The sequence below is a fragment of the Lolium rigidum genome, chromosome 1, assembly GCF_022539505.1.
Source record: "Lolium rigidum isolate FL_2022 chromosome 1, APGP_CSIRO_Lrig_0.1, whole genome shotgun sequence".
Classification (NCBI taxonomy): domain Eukaryota; kingdom Viridiplantae; phylum Streptophyta; class Magnoliopsida; order Poales; family Poaceae; genus Lolium; species Lolium rigidum.
Genome location: NC_061508.1, coordinates 180,070,898 through 180,086,599, shown reverse-complemented (window position 1 = coordinate 180,086,599; position 15,702 = coordinate 180,070,898). Strand labels below are relative to the sequence as shown.

The following is a 15,702-nucleotide window of genomic DNA, read 5'->3' as shown; positions in this document are numbered from 1 at the left end:
TTTTAAGCAACAAGGGGGAGAAAGTTTTAAAGATGCTTGGTACAGAATTAGTAATGCTCATCATAGGTGCATTAAGAAACACTGCACCACTATCCTTCTTAGGAACTTTTATGTTGGTTTATCTAGTTGGAATAGGTATGTTCTTGATACTCTTTCGGGAGGTAATTTCCTAGGTACTCCCGCTTTAGAAGCCAGTTGCATCATTGAGAGTCTAGTTGGAATACCACCTGTTAATGAAGTTAAAATTGAAATCTCTCTTGAGGATGTTATGAAAAATTGGAAACCACAGAGAAAATTTTCCAAGTATTGAAACTAAATTGAAAATGTTATTGGATAAAACTGATGAACTTGATAAATCCCTAGGAGGAGTTGATGAAAGAATTAATGTCCTAGGAACTTGTGTTGTCCATGATAATCAAACCAACAGGATTGATGAACTTGAAAAAGCTATGGGAACCTTGGGTTCAACCTTTTCTTTTCTCAAGTATAATGAGAAAGCTTATGTGGGTAAAGAGCAAAAATTCATGTATGCCTCTAAAGTGCCTAACCAAAAGAATTATTATAGGCCTAAAATTGCTAAAACCCCTAGCACCACCATAGAAAATTTAGATAATGGAGCGCCTAAAGTACCCTCTGCAACAAGTTGTGTTTGCAAGAAAAATAATGTTTATGCTTCTACTCTTGATGTTACTTGATTTGCACTTTCTGCGCCTAGCTGAAAGGCGTTAAAGAAAAGCGCTTATGGGAGACAACCCATGTTTTTACTACAGATACTTTGTTTTATATTTGAGTCTTGGAAGTTGTTTACTACTGTAGCAACCTCTCCTTATCATGTTTTTGTGCCAAGTAAAGTCTCTATGGTAAAGTTGATGCTAGATTTGGATTGCTGCGCAGAAACAGCATTGTCGTCCGTCAAGAATTTGAGCAGAAGTCTCTGTAAATAAATCAAAAAATCTGCAAATTTACGTGTGTGATCCTCAGTATATGTACGCAACTTTCATTAGTTTTGAGTTTTTCCATTTGAGCAAGTCTAGTGCCCCTTTCAGGTTCGTCTTTACGGACTGTTCGTTTTTGACAGATTCTTCCTTTTATTTCGCATTGTCGTATTTGCTATGTTGGATGAATTCCTTTGATTCATTAATGTCCAAGTAGCTTTGTGCAATGTCCAAGTGTTAAGAATGATTGTGTCACCTCTGAACATGTGAATTTTTAATTGTGCACTAACCCTCTAATGAGTTTGCTTGAAGTTTGGTGTGAAGGAAGTTTTCAAGGGTCAAGAGAGGAGTATGATATACTATGATCAAGAGGAGTGAAAGCTCTAAGCTTGGGGATGCCCCCGTGGTTCATCCCTGCATATTTTAAGAAGACTCAAGCGTCTAAGCTTGGGGATGCCCAAGGCATCCCCTTCTTCATCGACAACATCATCAGGTTCCTCCCCTGGAACTATATTTTTATTCAGTCACATCTTATGTACTTTGCTTGGAGCGTCGGTTTGTTTTGTTTTTGTTTTTGTTTGAATAAAATGGATCCTAGCATTCACTGTATGGGAGAGAGACACTCTCCGCTGTTGCATGTGGAAAAATATGTCCTTAGGCTTTACTCATAATGTTCAAGGCGAAGGTTGAAATTTCTTCGTTAAATTGTTATATGGTTGGAATCGGGAAATGCTACAGGTAGTAATTCTAAAATGTCTTGGATAATGTGATACTTGGCAATTGTTGTGCTCATGTTTAAGCTCTTGCATCATATACTTTGCACCCATTAATGAAGAAATACATAGAGCTTGCTAAAATTTGGTTTACATATTTGGTCTCTCTAAGGTCTAGATAATTTCTAGTATTGAGTTTTGAACAACAAGCAAGACGATGTAGAGTCTTATAATGTTTACAATATGTCTTTTATGTGAGTTTTGCTGCACCGGTTCATCCTTGAGTTTGCTTCAAATAACCTTGCTAGCCTAAACCTTGTATCGAGAGGGAATACTTCTCATGCATCCAAAATCCTTGAGCCAACCACTATGCCATTCGTGTCCACCATACCTACCTACTACATGGTATTTCTCCGCCATTCCAAAGTAAATTGCTTGAGTGCTACCTTTAAAATTCCATCATTCGCCTTTACAATATATAGCTCATGGGACAAATAGCTTAAAAACTATTGTGGTGATGAATATGTAGTTATGTGTTTTAATTTTTATAAGTTGCTTGTTGAGCGGTAACCATGTTTTCCGGGGACGCCATCAACTTTATCTTTGCTCGGATATCATGTGAGATGCTATGCATGTTCGTCTTGTCCGAAGTAGTGGATTTCATGATCAAATGGTTTGAGTATGCGTATGTTAGAGAAGAACATTGGGCCGCTAACTAAAGCCATGTATCATGGTGGAAGTTTCGACTTGGACATACAACCTCAATCTCTTATGAGAATATTAACTATTGTTAAATGCTTAAGCATTAAAAAGAGGAGTCCATTATCTGTTGTCTATGTTGTCCCGGTATGGATGTCTAAGTTGAGAGTAATCAAAAGCGAGAAATCCAATGCGTGCTTTCTCCTTAGACACTTGTACATGCGGCATAGAGGTACCCCTTTGTGACACTTGGTTGAAACATATGTTATGCGATGAGAATCCGTGTTTTCCGAGATAGTAGGACAAGGTGCGAGCACTATTGGTACTCTATGCATGAGACATGCAACTTGTAGGAAGTATTATGCATAGCACATATGAATTATTACTACCGTTGACAAAATTGTTTCATGTTTTCAAAATAAAAGCTCTAGCACAAATATAGCAATCGATGCTTTCCTCTTTGAAGGACCTTTCTTTTACTTTTATTGTTGAGTCGGTTTACCTATCTCTCTCCACCTTAAGAAGCAAACACTTGTGTGAACTCGTGCATTGATTCCTACATACTTGCATATTGCACTTGTTATATTACTTTACATTGACACTATCCATGAGATATACATGTTATAAGTTGAAAGCAACCGCTGAAACTTAATCTTCCTTTGTGTTGCTTCAATACCTTTACTTTGATTTATTGCTTTATGAGTTAACTCTTATGCAAGACTTATTGATGCTTGTCTTGAAGTACTATTCATGAAAAGTCTTTGCTTTATGATTCATTTGTTTACTCATGTCATTACCATTGTTTTGATCGCTGCATTCATTACATATGCTTACAATAGTATGATCAAGGTTATGATGGCATGTCACTCCGGAAATTATCCTTGTTATCGTTTACGCTCGGGACGAGCAGAACTAAGCTTGGGGATGCTGATACGTCTCCGACGTATCGATAATTTCTTATGTTCCATGCTACATTATTGATGATATCTACATGTTTTATACACATTATATGTCGTATTTACGCATTTTCCGGCACTAACCTATTAACAAGATGCCGAAGAGCCGCTTGTCGTTTCGTCGTTTTTGGTTTCAGAAATCCTAGTAAGGAAATATTCTCGGAATTGGACGAAATCAACGCCCAGGATCCTATTTTTGCATGAAGCTTCCAGAAGACCGAAGGGGAAAGGAAGTGGGGCCACGAGGCGCCGCCACACTAGGGCGGCGCGGCCCAGGTCTTGGCCGCGCGGCCCTAGTGTGTGGGGCCCTTGTGTGGCCCCCCGCGTTTCCCTTCCGCCTACTTAAAGTCTTCATCGCGAAACCCTCTGTACCGAGAGCCACGATACGGAAAACCTTCCAGAGACGCCGCCGCCGCCAATCCCATCTCGGGGGATTCAGGAGATCGCTCCGGCACCCTGCCGGGAGAGGGAATCATCTCCCGGAGGACTCTTCATCGCCATGATCGCCTCCGGAGTGATGAGTGAGTAGTTCACCCCTGGACTATGGGTCCATAGCAGTAGCTAGATGGTCGTCTTCTCCTAATTGTGCTTCATTGTTGAATCTTGTGAGCTGCCTAACATGATCAAGATCATCTATCTGTAATACTATATGTTGTGTTTGTCGGGATCCGATGGATAGAGAATACTATGTTATGGTTTATCAATCTATTACCTATGTGCTGTTTATGATCCTGCATGCTCTCCGTTATTAGTAGAGGCTCTGGCCAAGTTTTTGCTCTTAACTCCAAGAGGGAGTATTTATGCTCGATAGTGGGTTCATGCCTCCATTAAATCTGGGACGGTGACGAAAAGTTCTAAGGTTGTGGATGTGTCTGTTGCCACTAGGGATAAAACATTGATGCTATGTCTAAGGATGTAGTTGTTGATTACATTACGCACCATACTTAATGCAATTGTCTCGTTGCTTGCAACTTAATACCGGAAGGGGTTCGGATGATAACCTCGAAGGTGGACTTTTTAGGCATAGATGCATGTTGGATGGCGGTCTATGTACTTTGTCGTAATGCCCCGATTAAATCTCACTATATTTATCATATCATGTATGTGCATTGTTATGCCCTCTCTATTTGTCAATTGCCCGACTGTAATTTGTTCACCCAACATGCTTTAATCTTATGGGAGAGACACCTCTAGTGAACTGTGGACCCCGGTCTTATTCTTTACATCGCATACAATCTATCGCAATTGTTCTTTCTTGTTTTCTTCGCAAACAATCATCTTCCACACAATACGGTTAATCCTTTGTTACGAGCAAGCCGGTGAGATTGACAACCTCATCTGTTTCATTGGGGCAAAGTACTTTGGTTGTGTTGTGCAGGTTCTACGTTGGCGCCGAATCCTCGGTGTTGCGCCGCATCACATTTCGCCACCATCAACCTTCAACGTGCTTCTTGGCTCCTCCTGGTTCGATTAAACCTTGGTTTCTTTCTAAGGGAAAACTTGCCACTGTGCGCATCATACCTTCCTCTTGGGGTTCCCAATGGACGTGTACATCTACGCGCATCAGCGAGCATAGTGGAAATCTCCTCATTAGGAATTTTCCTTTTGTTAGAGACAATATCTTTCATATACTTTGAATAAGGAGGCAATTTAATAGCATCAGTCAAAGGGATTTGCAAAAATAAAGGTTTCATCCAATCACAAAATTTATTATAATGTTCCTCCTCCTTTGATTTTAGTTTCTTAGCAGGAAAAGGCATTTGCTTTTGAACCCAAGGTTCTCTTTCATTACCATGTTTCTTTGTAATAAAATCTTCTTTAGTGTACTTTTTTATTTTTATCATGCTTTTCAGGTTCTTTTTCAATTTCTTCTTTATCAGGTGTATCATTCTTATCATTATCTTCATCATGTTCATTACCACTTTCAGTTTCAGCATCAGAAATAGAAATACTATTAGGATCATTAACAGGTTCAGAGGATTCTACAACAGTTTTATGTTTCTTCTTCTTTTTCTTAGAAGGACTATCAGTTTCTTTAGTTCGTTGAGAATCTTGTTCAATTCTTTTGGGGTGCCCTTCAGGATATAGAGGATCCTGGGTAGAAACACCGCCTCTAGTCGTTACTTCATAAACATGTTTTCCTTCATGAGTATTTTTTAACAAGTCATTTTGCACTTTAGTAAGTTGATCAATTTGAGTTTGAATCATATTAAAATGTTTAACAAGCATCTTAACATCATTGGAGGTTCTCTCCACAATATCATGCAATTTACCAATAGCTTGAGAATTTTCCGTTAGATGATTCTCTACTCTCATATTAAAATTATTTTGCTTAACAATATAATTATCAAATTCATCTAAACATTGATCAGGAGGTTTTGAATATGGAATATCTCCTCTATCAAAGTGTTGAAGGGAATGTACCTCAATTGTGGATGAAGGGGGAATTATCTTAAATAGGTCTTCTATAGGAGGCAAATTCTTCACATCTTCAGATTTAATACCCTTCTCCATAAGAGATTTCTTGGCTTCCCTCATATCTTCATCATTTAATTCAATCATACCCCTCTTCTTCAATATAGGTGTCGGGGTTGGTTCAGGTGTAGACCAATCATCATGATTTTTTGCTTATCTTTGCCAATAATTCTTCAGCTTCGTCCGGAGTTCTCTTCCTGAAAACACAATCAGCACAACTATCCAGGTATGCCATAGACTCAATGGTTAGTCCACTATAAAATATATCAAGTAAATCATGCTTTTCCAAATCATGTCCAGGCCGAGCTCTAATGAGAGAGCAAAATCTTGCCCAAGCTTCAGGCAATTTCTCTCCATCTTCTTGATCAAAACTATAAATTCTCTGCAGAGCCATATGTTGAGCACTAGCGGGAAAGTATTTCCGAAAGAAAACATCAAGCAAACAACTTGGACTATCAATAGAATCAGGAGGAAAATTATTATACCAAATCTTAGCATCATCCTTTAATGAGAATGGTAAAATCTTAGCAACAAAATAAGTACGCATCTTAACATCATCAGAAAACAAGCTACTTAAAGTAGAAAGCTCATTCATGTGCTCTACAGCACTTTCTTTTTCAGTACCACAAAAAGGTGTTTTCTCAACAATAGATATATGAGATAAATCAAGAGAAAGGTCATAATCTTTATCCTTAATGTTTATAGGAGATGTGGCAAATTTAGGATCGAGAGACAGTTTATATCTAACGAGCATGTTGTGCAATAAGCTTTTTAAGGTTACTTGTACTAGTAGTAGCATTGCATTTATCAATAAAATCATCATCAAGTTCCACATAATCTTCATCAAGATCATCAATCTCAAGTGAATTAACAGGTGTAACAGTATTTTCATTAGGAGTTTCAGTATTTTCAATTTGTCTAGACCTAGCAATTGTAGCATCTAGAAAAGGACCTAATGAACCGAGTATTATCAATCACGATAGAAGCATCATCAAAATTATCGGAGGAATTTTCAGATTCAGCAGAAATACCAACACGTGAATTTTGTGGTGGTGAAACAAGTTGACTTATCACAGATGGTGAATCAAGAGCAGCGGAGGTACTCAGAGTTGTACCTTTTCTTGTAGTGGATGGTAATATGGCGACTTTAGTATCGCAAGGTTTACCCATGATGGAGGATTTGTAGCGAACAATATCAATCCAAGTGAACTTGCAAATAAAGCTATGCTCCCGGCAACGGCGCCAGAAAATAGTCTTGATGACCCACAAGTATAGGGGATCGCAACAGTCTTCGAGGGAAGTATTACCCAATTTATTGATTCGACACAAGGGGAGACAAAGAATACTTGTAAGCCTTAACAACGGAGTTGTCAATTCAGTTGCACCTGGAAACAGACTTGCTCGCAAGAGTTTATCAGTAGCAACAGTTTTATGGCAGTAGGAATAGTGAAATAACATCAGCGGTGAAATAAAGACAACAGTAGTGATTATTGTAAACAGCAGGATTAAAATACTGTAGGCACAGGGACGGATGAACGGGCGTTGCATGGATGAGAGAATTCATATAACAATCATGGTAGGGCATTTGCAGGTAACAATAAAGCGGTATCCAAGTACTAATCAATCAATAGGCATGTGTTCCATATATAGTCGTACGTGCTCGCAATGAGAAACTTGCACAACATCTTTTGTCCTACCAACCGGTGGCAGTCGGGCCTCTAGGGAAACTACTGAAAATTAAGGTACTCATTTTAATAGAGTACCGGAGCAAAGCATTAACACTCCGTGAACACATGTGATCCTCACATCACCACCTTCCCCTCCGGTTGTCCCAATTTATGTCACTTTGGGGCCTCGGGTTCCGGACAGCAACGTGTGTATACAACTTGCAGGTAAGATCATAAAACAATGCATATCATGATGAAATAATAACATGTTCAGATCTGAGATCATGGCACTCGGGACCTAGTGACAAGCATTAAGCATAACAAGTTGCAACAATATCATAAAAGTAACATCTACGGATACTAGGCACCATGCCCTAACAATCTTGTGACTATTACATGTCATCCAATCCCTACCATCCCCTTCAGCCTACAGCGGGGGAATTACTCACACATGGATGGGGGAAACATGGCTGGTCGATGGAGAGGCGTCGGTGGTGATGGCGGTGAAGATCCCCTCCAATTCCCCGTCCCGGCGGAGTGCCGGAACGGAGTTTCGGTCCCGAGGCGGAGTTTCGTGATGGCGGTGGCGTACTCGGATGGTCTCCGGAAATATGGTCGAACCCCCGGCGTTTTTAGGTCGAAGGATATATGTAGTCCAAAGGCGAGCGTCGGGGGGCCGCCGAGGCGCCCACACAACAAGGCGGAGCGCCCCCCTCCTGGGCCGCGTCGGCCTAGTGTGTGGGGGCCTTGGGCCCCCACCTGGCTTGTCCTTCTGGCTCCATCAATATTCTGGAAAAATAGGATCTTTCGCATAAATTCCGAGGATTTTCCTGAAAGTTGGATTTCTGCACAAAAACGAGACACCAGAGCAATTCTGCTGAAAACAGCGTTAGTCCGTGTTAGTTGTATTCAAAATAAACAAATTAGAGGCAAAACAATAGCAAAAGTGTTCGGGAAAGTAGATACGTTTTGGACGTATCAGGCACCAACTGCCTCGCCCGCACTCCCGCTTCCTGCGCCGCCAGCAGCCGCCGCTCAGGTCCGTTGCCGGTGCGCCAGGAGGGTGCCGCCGATGCACCAGGAGGACGCCCACGCGCGTCGAGTCCGGGCGGCGAAGGCGCGACCAACCTTGGGCCGCCGGCGAGGCTGAGCGGGTACAGACGCGACCACATGCGTGTGGCGGCGCGGCCGGACGCGCAGCGCGGGCATGCTCCTTGGCCTGCGAGCCCGAGCGCTGCCGGGCGCGGGTTGGAGAGCGCGTAGCCAGCGGGCTTGGGTGAGGGCCGCGAAGCCGGAGGCGGTAGGACGCGGAACGAGATCAGCCGGAGACGCGCAAGTCGGATAACGGCGAGGTGCAGCAGGGGATATCGCCGGTGGCGAGTTGCGGCCAGCCACGACGCGCGACATGCGTTCATGCAATCATGCGTGATGTTGCCTGCTTGCTTGGGCGTGCGCGCGTATGCATGCTCCTTGGCCGCTGCTGCTTGTGCTAATGGTGCTGATTATGTGTTGGTGGCGCGGACGTTGCTTTGCTGGCGCGGCTGCCGGGCGCAGCAGTCGGGGCGCAAGCTGCTGCACGCAGCGTAAGGGCCAAGATCGGCGCAGCACTCCAGGTCATCCGCTGCGGGGGGTCGCCGGCGGTCTCGGTCGGGTCCTCAAAGACGCGCGGCGGGGGCAGGGGCGAAGTTGAGGGCACGTGGGCGTAGCACTGGCCGGCCAGCCGACGGCAAGGGCTCGTCGTGCACGGGGACGAATTGAGCTCGCTGCTCTAGGACTTGATTGCTTTTCAATAAGCCAGGTAGGGGGTGTTCTGTAAATTTAGCAGAAAGAAATAATCTTTTGTTTCCGCCACGTAGGACCTGACAGTGGGTCCCAGCTGCTAGAAACCGGATTAAAACGCGCAAATTAGAAAATCAGTGCTCTTCGTCACGAACATGCCCCAAAACTGGTAGTCATGTGACAAACGCTACCCATTTGGTAGTTCCATGTCACGACTGGCACAATTGTGGTAGTTTTTTGTCATTTACTCACTCTGTCTTGATGCGAGGGCGTCCGGACGCGGAACCCACCAGGACGCCTTGTTGATCTGATCCGATCCGCAGTGTGACGTGACGTCAAGACGCATGCCACCGTCGAATTAGTTACTCCTTGAGACTTGTTTACTATTTCCGATTCAAAATAATTTCTTAAAAATAAATATATCTGTTATTTTAAATCTGATCATAACGGCATCGGAGGAAACCCTAGCTGCTGCCACCTCGCGCACCCCCAGCCATCACTCCCCTCTCCTCGCCGTCATCGGGGCGCGCTGGCGGGCGAAGCCCGGGAAGCGTTGGCGGGGCTCCCCCTGCTCGGTGGCAACGACGCGAGATGTCGGAGTTGAGCGGCGGCGCCATGCTAGCGTGGCGAGCGACGTCATGCATTGGTGGCGGAGCTGCAGGTGCTGGGCGGTGCACTCGGGTTGGCGGCGGCCGTGGCTCCAAGATCTGGTTCGTCCCAGATCGTTGGGGTGGATTTCAGCGTCTCCTGCCTCGATGGCAGGGGCCCACCCCCCATGCCTCTGCGTATTGCCGTCTCGGCAGCAATAGGCGTGGGCTGGTCCTCTCGCTGTCCGACGTGGTATCGGGCGACGGTGTGACTGCCTGCGGCGTGCCGGCCTCTAGTTGTTAGTGGGTGTGGTTGCGAGGGAAGTCGCCTCTTTCTCATCCATCAACTTGCAACGGGACGACGCAAGGGCTGGCGAGCTCCATAGTTTCATAGTGGCGGAAATGGTGGTGAAGCGCTTCCCACCCGGTGGGAGGGGCGTCGTGGCTGGGTATCGAGCCCCTCGTCCTGCCATCATTGGTAGAGGATATGAGGACACAACTTCCTTTTGTACTGGTGTGCCCTATGGTTCTGCAGATGGCGGCCATGGGTGCGTTTTCGCCTACGATGCGAGGTGAGCCGTGGCAGTTGTGGTGATGCCTTTTTCTTGCCGGTTATTGGACTTCGGTGTCGGGTCCTTGTCGGAGTTCTTTGGCGCGTTCAGGGTGGTCCACGCGTGAGTACTCAATCGGTGCATCTCTGCTTTGCGATGCCCTTCGACTCCAGCTGGTGGCACACATGTGTCGTGGCGTCGTCTCAGCCGCGGGCGACCTTTTTGTGGTCTCGGATGCGCGCTGTCCTTCAGTTATGCCGATGGTGCAATGTCGTTTATGGTTCTCTGTGGACCGAATCTGTTCGATTGCTTCGGCGACACCTCGAGCTGGGATGTCCCTCCTACGTGTCATGCGGGCACTTCCATGTGATCGTTGTGCTTGGGCCGCGGTGAGTTCTTCTCATCGGCCAACCGTCCCCAGGTTTGGGGGTGGCTACTTTTTCTTCTCGGTCTTATGTGTTTTAACTGTTGTCGGTGTGTGTGTTTTCTTTTTTCATCCTTGTAACCCCATGTGTTCTGCATCATTTGAACCAATTTTGTAGAAGCTTCATAGGTAACTTAGCTGATATGTTTAGGCTGGCTTATGCCCGTAGCCGTAGTAAAAATAATATCCACCGTGGCCATTATTCTCAGTTTCCTTTTTGATCAAGATCGAATCAACGCTAATCACATATGTTTCTGTGGAGCATTTCTAAGTCGGGACGGGCTGTTCCTTTCGTCAAGTGATAGGTGTGACGTGTAAAAGTGAGCTTTTTCTACAATTCTGCACACATGTAGAGACCATAGTTTTGTTGTCTCCCCGTTGACCTGTTATTCTCTCCCTCTCTGTAGTACTTTCCAAAACATACTGGAAACAAACACCAGAAGCAACCCGGAGGAAGATTCAACGCATAGTAACAAACCGTTTTGCCTGCAATTTGATTATTCCAATAAAGAGCCACAAACTCATGACATATCCTCTTAAAATTCCTTTCATTTGTATTGAATCACATATGCAATAGTCAAACGGTACAATCGAATGAACAAATCATCACACGTTCCCAAGTACGTATGTATCAATATTCTAGCTAGTTGATCCAAATCCCCTATATATAATTATATATACAGCTCATAATCAAGAAACGGCGAGCTTAGAGCATGTCTAACAGGCCCCGTATTTTTTCGCCCCTTAGAACCCGAATAGAGGGTCCTGTATATAAAACGCGAGTACTTTTAACCGGACAAAAACGCCTCCCGTCTAGCAGTCCCCGTATACGAAAACTGTAAAAGAGCATATTCTAAGAATATGCTTCTTTTTTCATCTCTTCGCGCTGCAGCCCCGCCGCCGGACCTGCCGCCCCACCGGACCTGCCACCCCGCACCACCGGACATGCCGCCCCGAGCTGCTGCCACGCGCCGCCCAGCCGCCTCGCCCCGCTTCTCAGGCCGCGGGCGGCCCCCGTCGCCTTGCGCCGCCTCAGGCCGCCATGGCCCCCGTCGCCTTATGCCGCCTCAGGCCGCCATGGCCCCCGTCGCCTTGTTCCGCCTCAGGCCGCCATGGCCACCCTGGCCCTGCCCCGTCGCGGCGCACCCGCCCTGCCCGCGCCGGCGCCAGTTCCGCCCCGTCCCCACCAGCTCCGCCCCGAGTGGGAGAACGCGGAATTTTGCTTCAAAATTCATCTAGTTTTTTCATTATTTGATAGAAATCTTGATGGGTTGAAAGAAATTGGTAGAGATTTGATAGAATTTAGAGCTCGTTGGCTGGAATTGGTCGCCGGAGTGGAGTTTGTTTGGCGGCGGCGCGGCGAGGTCCGTGGTGCAGAGTGCAGTTTTCACCCCTATAAGCCCCTCCACCCTCTACAAGTAAGGGCGAGGGAGAAAATTCCCGGGGCCCTGTATATTTTAGATATGGGGTGAACCGTTTAGGGGGCCTGCTAGACGGCCATTTTCGCCCGCACCCCGTATACCGCCGGAATTATACAAGTCCGGCGTGGTTTAGGGGGTCTGTTAGACCTGCTCTTAGTGCATGACGACGGTGTCGAAGCAATTGATGCCGTCGAACGCCAGCTCGAACCCAGCACACCGCTGCGTTGTCGGCTTGCTCGAGAAGAATCCCTTCCCCTTCTCAGCGTCCGCCGTGTTAGCGGTCGCCGGCTTCGTCGCGCCACCGCCGCCGGCGACCAGCTTGGTGATTGCGCCAGGGGCCATCAGCGATGTGCCGTAGCCGTCCAGGGGCGCCTCGCAGAAGACGAGCGCCGTCAAGAACCTCTCCATGGCCATGGATGTGCTGTTGCCGCTGCTCTGCTGCTGGATGAATCGAGTAATGGAGTGGACTCTGATGCTGGTGTCTTTTGCTCCGTTTGTGTTGTGATTCTACTGCTTCGAGGTGGAGGTTTTATAGGGGGCCCTGTTCAAACCGTCTGCGCGTGCGGAAGCGTAGACTGCACGTGTGGGAGACGGAGTGAGAGGATTGCGACCGTGTCGGTCGTCTCGGTTTACACGGAGTCCTTGTCTCGATGCCAGCGCGTGCGGACGTGCGCGGAACCCACCAGGACACCCTCATTGATCTTATCCGGTTCGTAGCGTGACACAAGGGAATCTCCAGCGGGCCGATCCATTTCGGACATCTGAAATGTCCGTTTGCATCGGCTCGTGGACGCCATGTGGCCTAGGGCGATCGTTTGCGTCAGATACCTTCAGCGGTGCGGACGCATTTTTTTAGTGGGGACAGCGTCAAGCTCGCTAATGGTGTTTTACATCTCGTCGAGGATTGCCGCCGGCGATTAACTGTTCCCGCGCGACGACTATCGCTCCCGCGCGTGACCAATACATTGGCAAGTTTCGTCGGTGTTTCGCACGCGCGGGAAACGATCTGCGCGCCAACACCGTTTCCCGCCCCGTCGTGGCTATATATGGTGGACACCGGCAGGGGCAACAGGCACACCTCAAGCTAAACCCTACCATCCATCTATGGCCGAGCACAACCTTAGTTGGGAGCACGTTGTTCAGATGTGCCGCCACCTCCACCCGGAGGAGGAGGTAGTCGCCGCCGGCGTTGAGGCCCAGTAGCTGGACCTGGAGGCGGCGGAGGCGGCAGAGCGCGCCGAAGGGCGCCTCGCGGCGACCATGGCGGAGATCGCCAACGCCATTGCCGAGCTCGCTGACGCCAGGGCGGAGCTCGCGGAGGCGCGGGCGGCGATGGTGGCCCCTCCGGCGGCCCTACCAGCGGACGCCGTCATCCACGACATCGCGGAGGACGACGCCCCGTCCCTGGCCGCTTCGACTGCGCCGGCGACCAGCTTCTTCTGGTTGCGTCCTTCGAGACCCTCGCTGGGGACGCCCAGCGCCGCCAGGCGCGGTTGGCGTAGGGGGAAGCCAACAACTATGTGATCGCCATGGATGGGGGGTTAATGTGCTCCAACCTGGACTAGCTCCAGCGGAGGGGCCCTTCTCCCGCGCGGGTTGAGCAGGAGAACCGGGAGCTGGCGGTCGCCATCGCCGCCAGGGAGGAAGCGGTGGCGGAGGCGGCTAGGGACAGGGCCCGCTTCGTCGCCCAGCTGGCGGGGTTGCAGGCGGCGGCCTAGGCGAAGGAGGAGGCGGTGGCGGCCCAGGCGGCAACGGAGGAGGCGGCGGCCCTGGCGATGGCGGAGGAGACCAACTCTATGGCCAGGACACTCCTATGGGACTCCTCTCTGGCCGAGGCCCTCGAACGCCGCAAGCGGGATGAGATGTCCGATCGCCGATGTGCCCGCCGTGCGGAGTGTGCGAAGCGCTCGCGCTTCGACGACGGCGCCGGCCCCTCCGGCGGCCAGTAGTAGGTCGCGCGACTGCGAGTAACCGAGGCCGGTGTAGGCCGCGCGACGGCGAGTAGGTACGGCCGTTGTAGTTTTAGGTTAACTCGACTAACCATCTCTCTAAAGATGGTCCTTTTGGCCAATCAATAGTAATGAAAAAAACTTTTGCTTACCTAGCCACTGCCGACCGTGCTCGGATGTACCCAACGCGGACACTTTCCGCGACCACAGAGCGTCTGCGGAGACGCAAACCTGGCGTATATTTGAGCTAGGTTTGCGCCTCCGTGGACGGACCGGTCATTTTGCGTCGCCCCGCTGGAGCATGGCCCAGACGCATTTCCGGTCACAACGGACGAAAACGGTCGCTCAGCGTCCGTTTGTGCCGCGCCGCTGGACATGTCCTGATGTCAAGACACATGACTAGTTGCTCCTTGAGACTTGTCTATTGATTTCTCCATGGAACTCATTTCTTTTCCGCAATTGAAGATTTACACAGCAGCCTCGAATGGTGCTGGCTCTGATGAACTAGGAAATAGTACCAGTTAACAGAGTTCAAGCTCATCTGTGATCGAAAACTCTTGGGCTACATATCACATAGGACAGAACGTTACAATTTGGAGGCCTGTCTAGTAGAATTCAAAGAGACTACTATGGTGACAGCTGAGACCATCGAATTCAATGGGCAGGCATTGCTCCGCTCCTGATGTCTCCAATCCCCACATGTTTTTGTGCATCTCATGGGTTCTAATCTTATCATCTACTTCGCGTATGTGTTTATGAGTTATTCCTGTGCAAACTAACTTCTCAAATAAAATGATGTGTAAGTATGTAAGTGTGGATAATTCATTTGGTTCTTGTTGCCTAGTCATGCGCATATAGACTTATATATAGAAAAAACAGTGTTCACACAAAGTGAAGGTTGTTCGAGTATTTATTTGCTTTACTGGATAATATCAACCTGCGCATTCATGTGTGAACAATGTTTTCCATCTGATGGCCAATCTGTCCTTTATTTTCTCACCTCGTCTTTGTTTCTGCTTGATGACCCTCCTGTATTCTTTATATCCACACCTGGTCGTTGTTTCTGCTTGATGACCCTATATGTTTTTCTCGTCGGTGGTCCAATTTTGTTCTGCAAACTTTTTGTCTCATTCTATGGTTGTCTTGATTATGTTTTTTCTAAAGTTCAGGGGTATTTTCGATTCAAACAAATTCCATTAAACTTGACAAAATGAAGAACCAACAAACAACGTAAATTTCCAATGCAACCAAAATTTAGTTATATTCTTGGGGCTATGATATGAGAGTGTTCAGGTTGTTTTGATATAAATTTTCATATAAACTAATCTGGAACGGGACTCACCCAATCTGAGTCCAAGTGGACATGTTTCTAACCTTGCAACAATCATGGTTTAGATCATGACGGCGACGAAAACTAAGAAGATTTTTATGTCACGTAGTGAAAGAATTGTGGCTCAGCGCCTCAGCGCGCAGCATAAACACAACCTTCATCAGGCATTAGTGGATAACAAAATCATTCATTCATTTTATCTCATTCGCAAAAAAA

The 15,702-nt window shown here is 47.3% G+C and overlaps 1 protein-coding gene across 2 annotated transcripts; it reads right to left on the bottom strand.

Annotated features, from left to right (window-relative positions):
* Positions 1-11,315: 11,315 nt before the first annotated feature.
* On the bottom strand, positions 11,316-12,694 carry LOC124682778. 2 transcript variants are annotated; one of them, XM_047217395.1, is made up of 2 exons: positions 12,365-12,694; positions 11,316-11,496 (listed from the first exon to the last, which is right to left on the bottom strand). In XM_047217395.1, exons 1-2 carry the CDS (start codon positions 12,619-12,621, stop codon positions 11,493-11,495), a joined length of 261 nt encoding a protein of 86 aa, XP_047073351.1. In that variant the 5' UTR covers positions 12,622-12,694; the 3' UTR covers positions 11,316-11,492. The 2 variants fall into 2 exon arrangements, with proteins under 2 accessions (XP_047073351.1, XP_047073352.1); XM_047217396.1 differs by lacking the exon at positions 11,316-11,496 and having other exon boundaries at positions 12,361-12,694.
* Between the last annotated feature and the right edge of the window lie 3,008 nt (positions 12,695-15,702).

Coding starts and splice junctions, on each gene's coding strand:
- LOC124682778 (XM_047217395.1), bottom strand. CDS start 12,621: ATGGCCATGGAGAGGTTCTTGACGGCGCTCGTCTTCTGCGAGGCGCCC.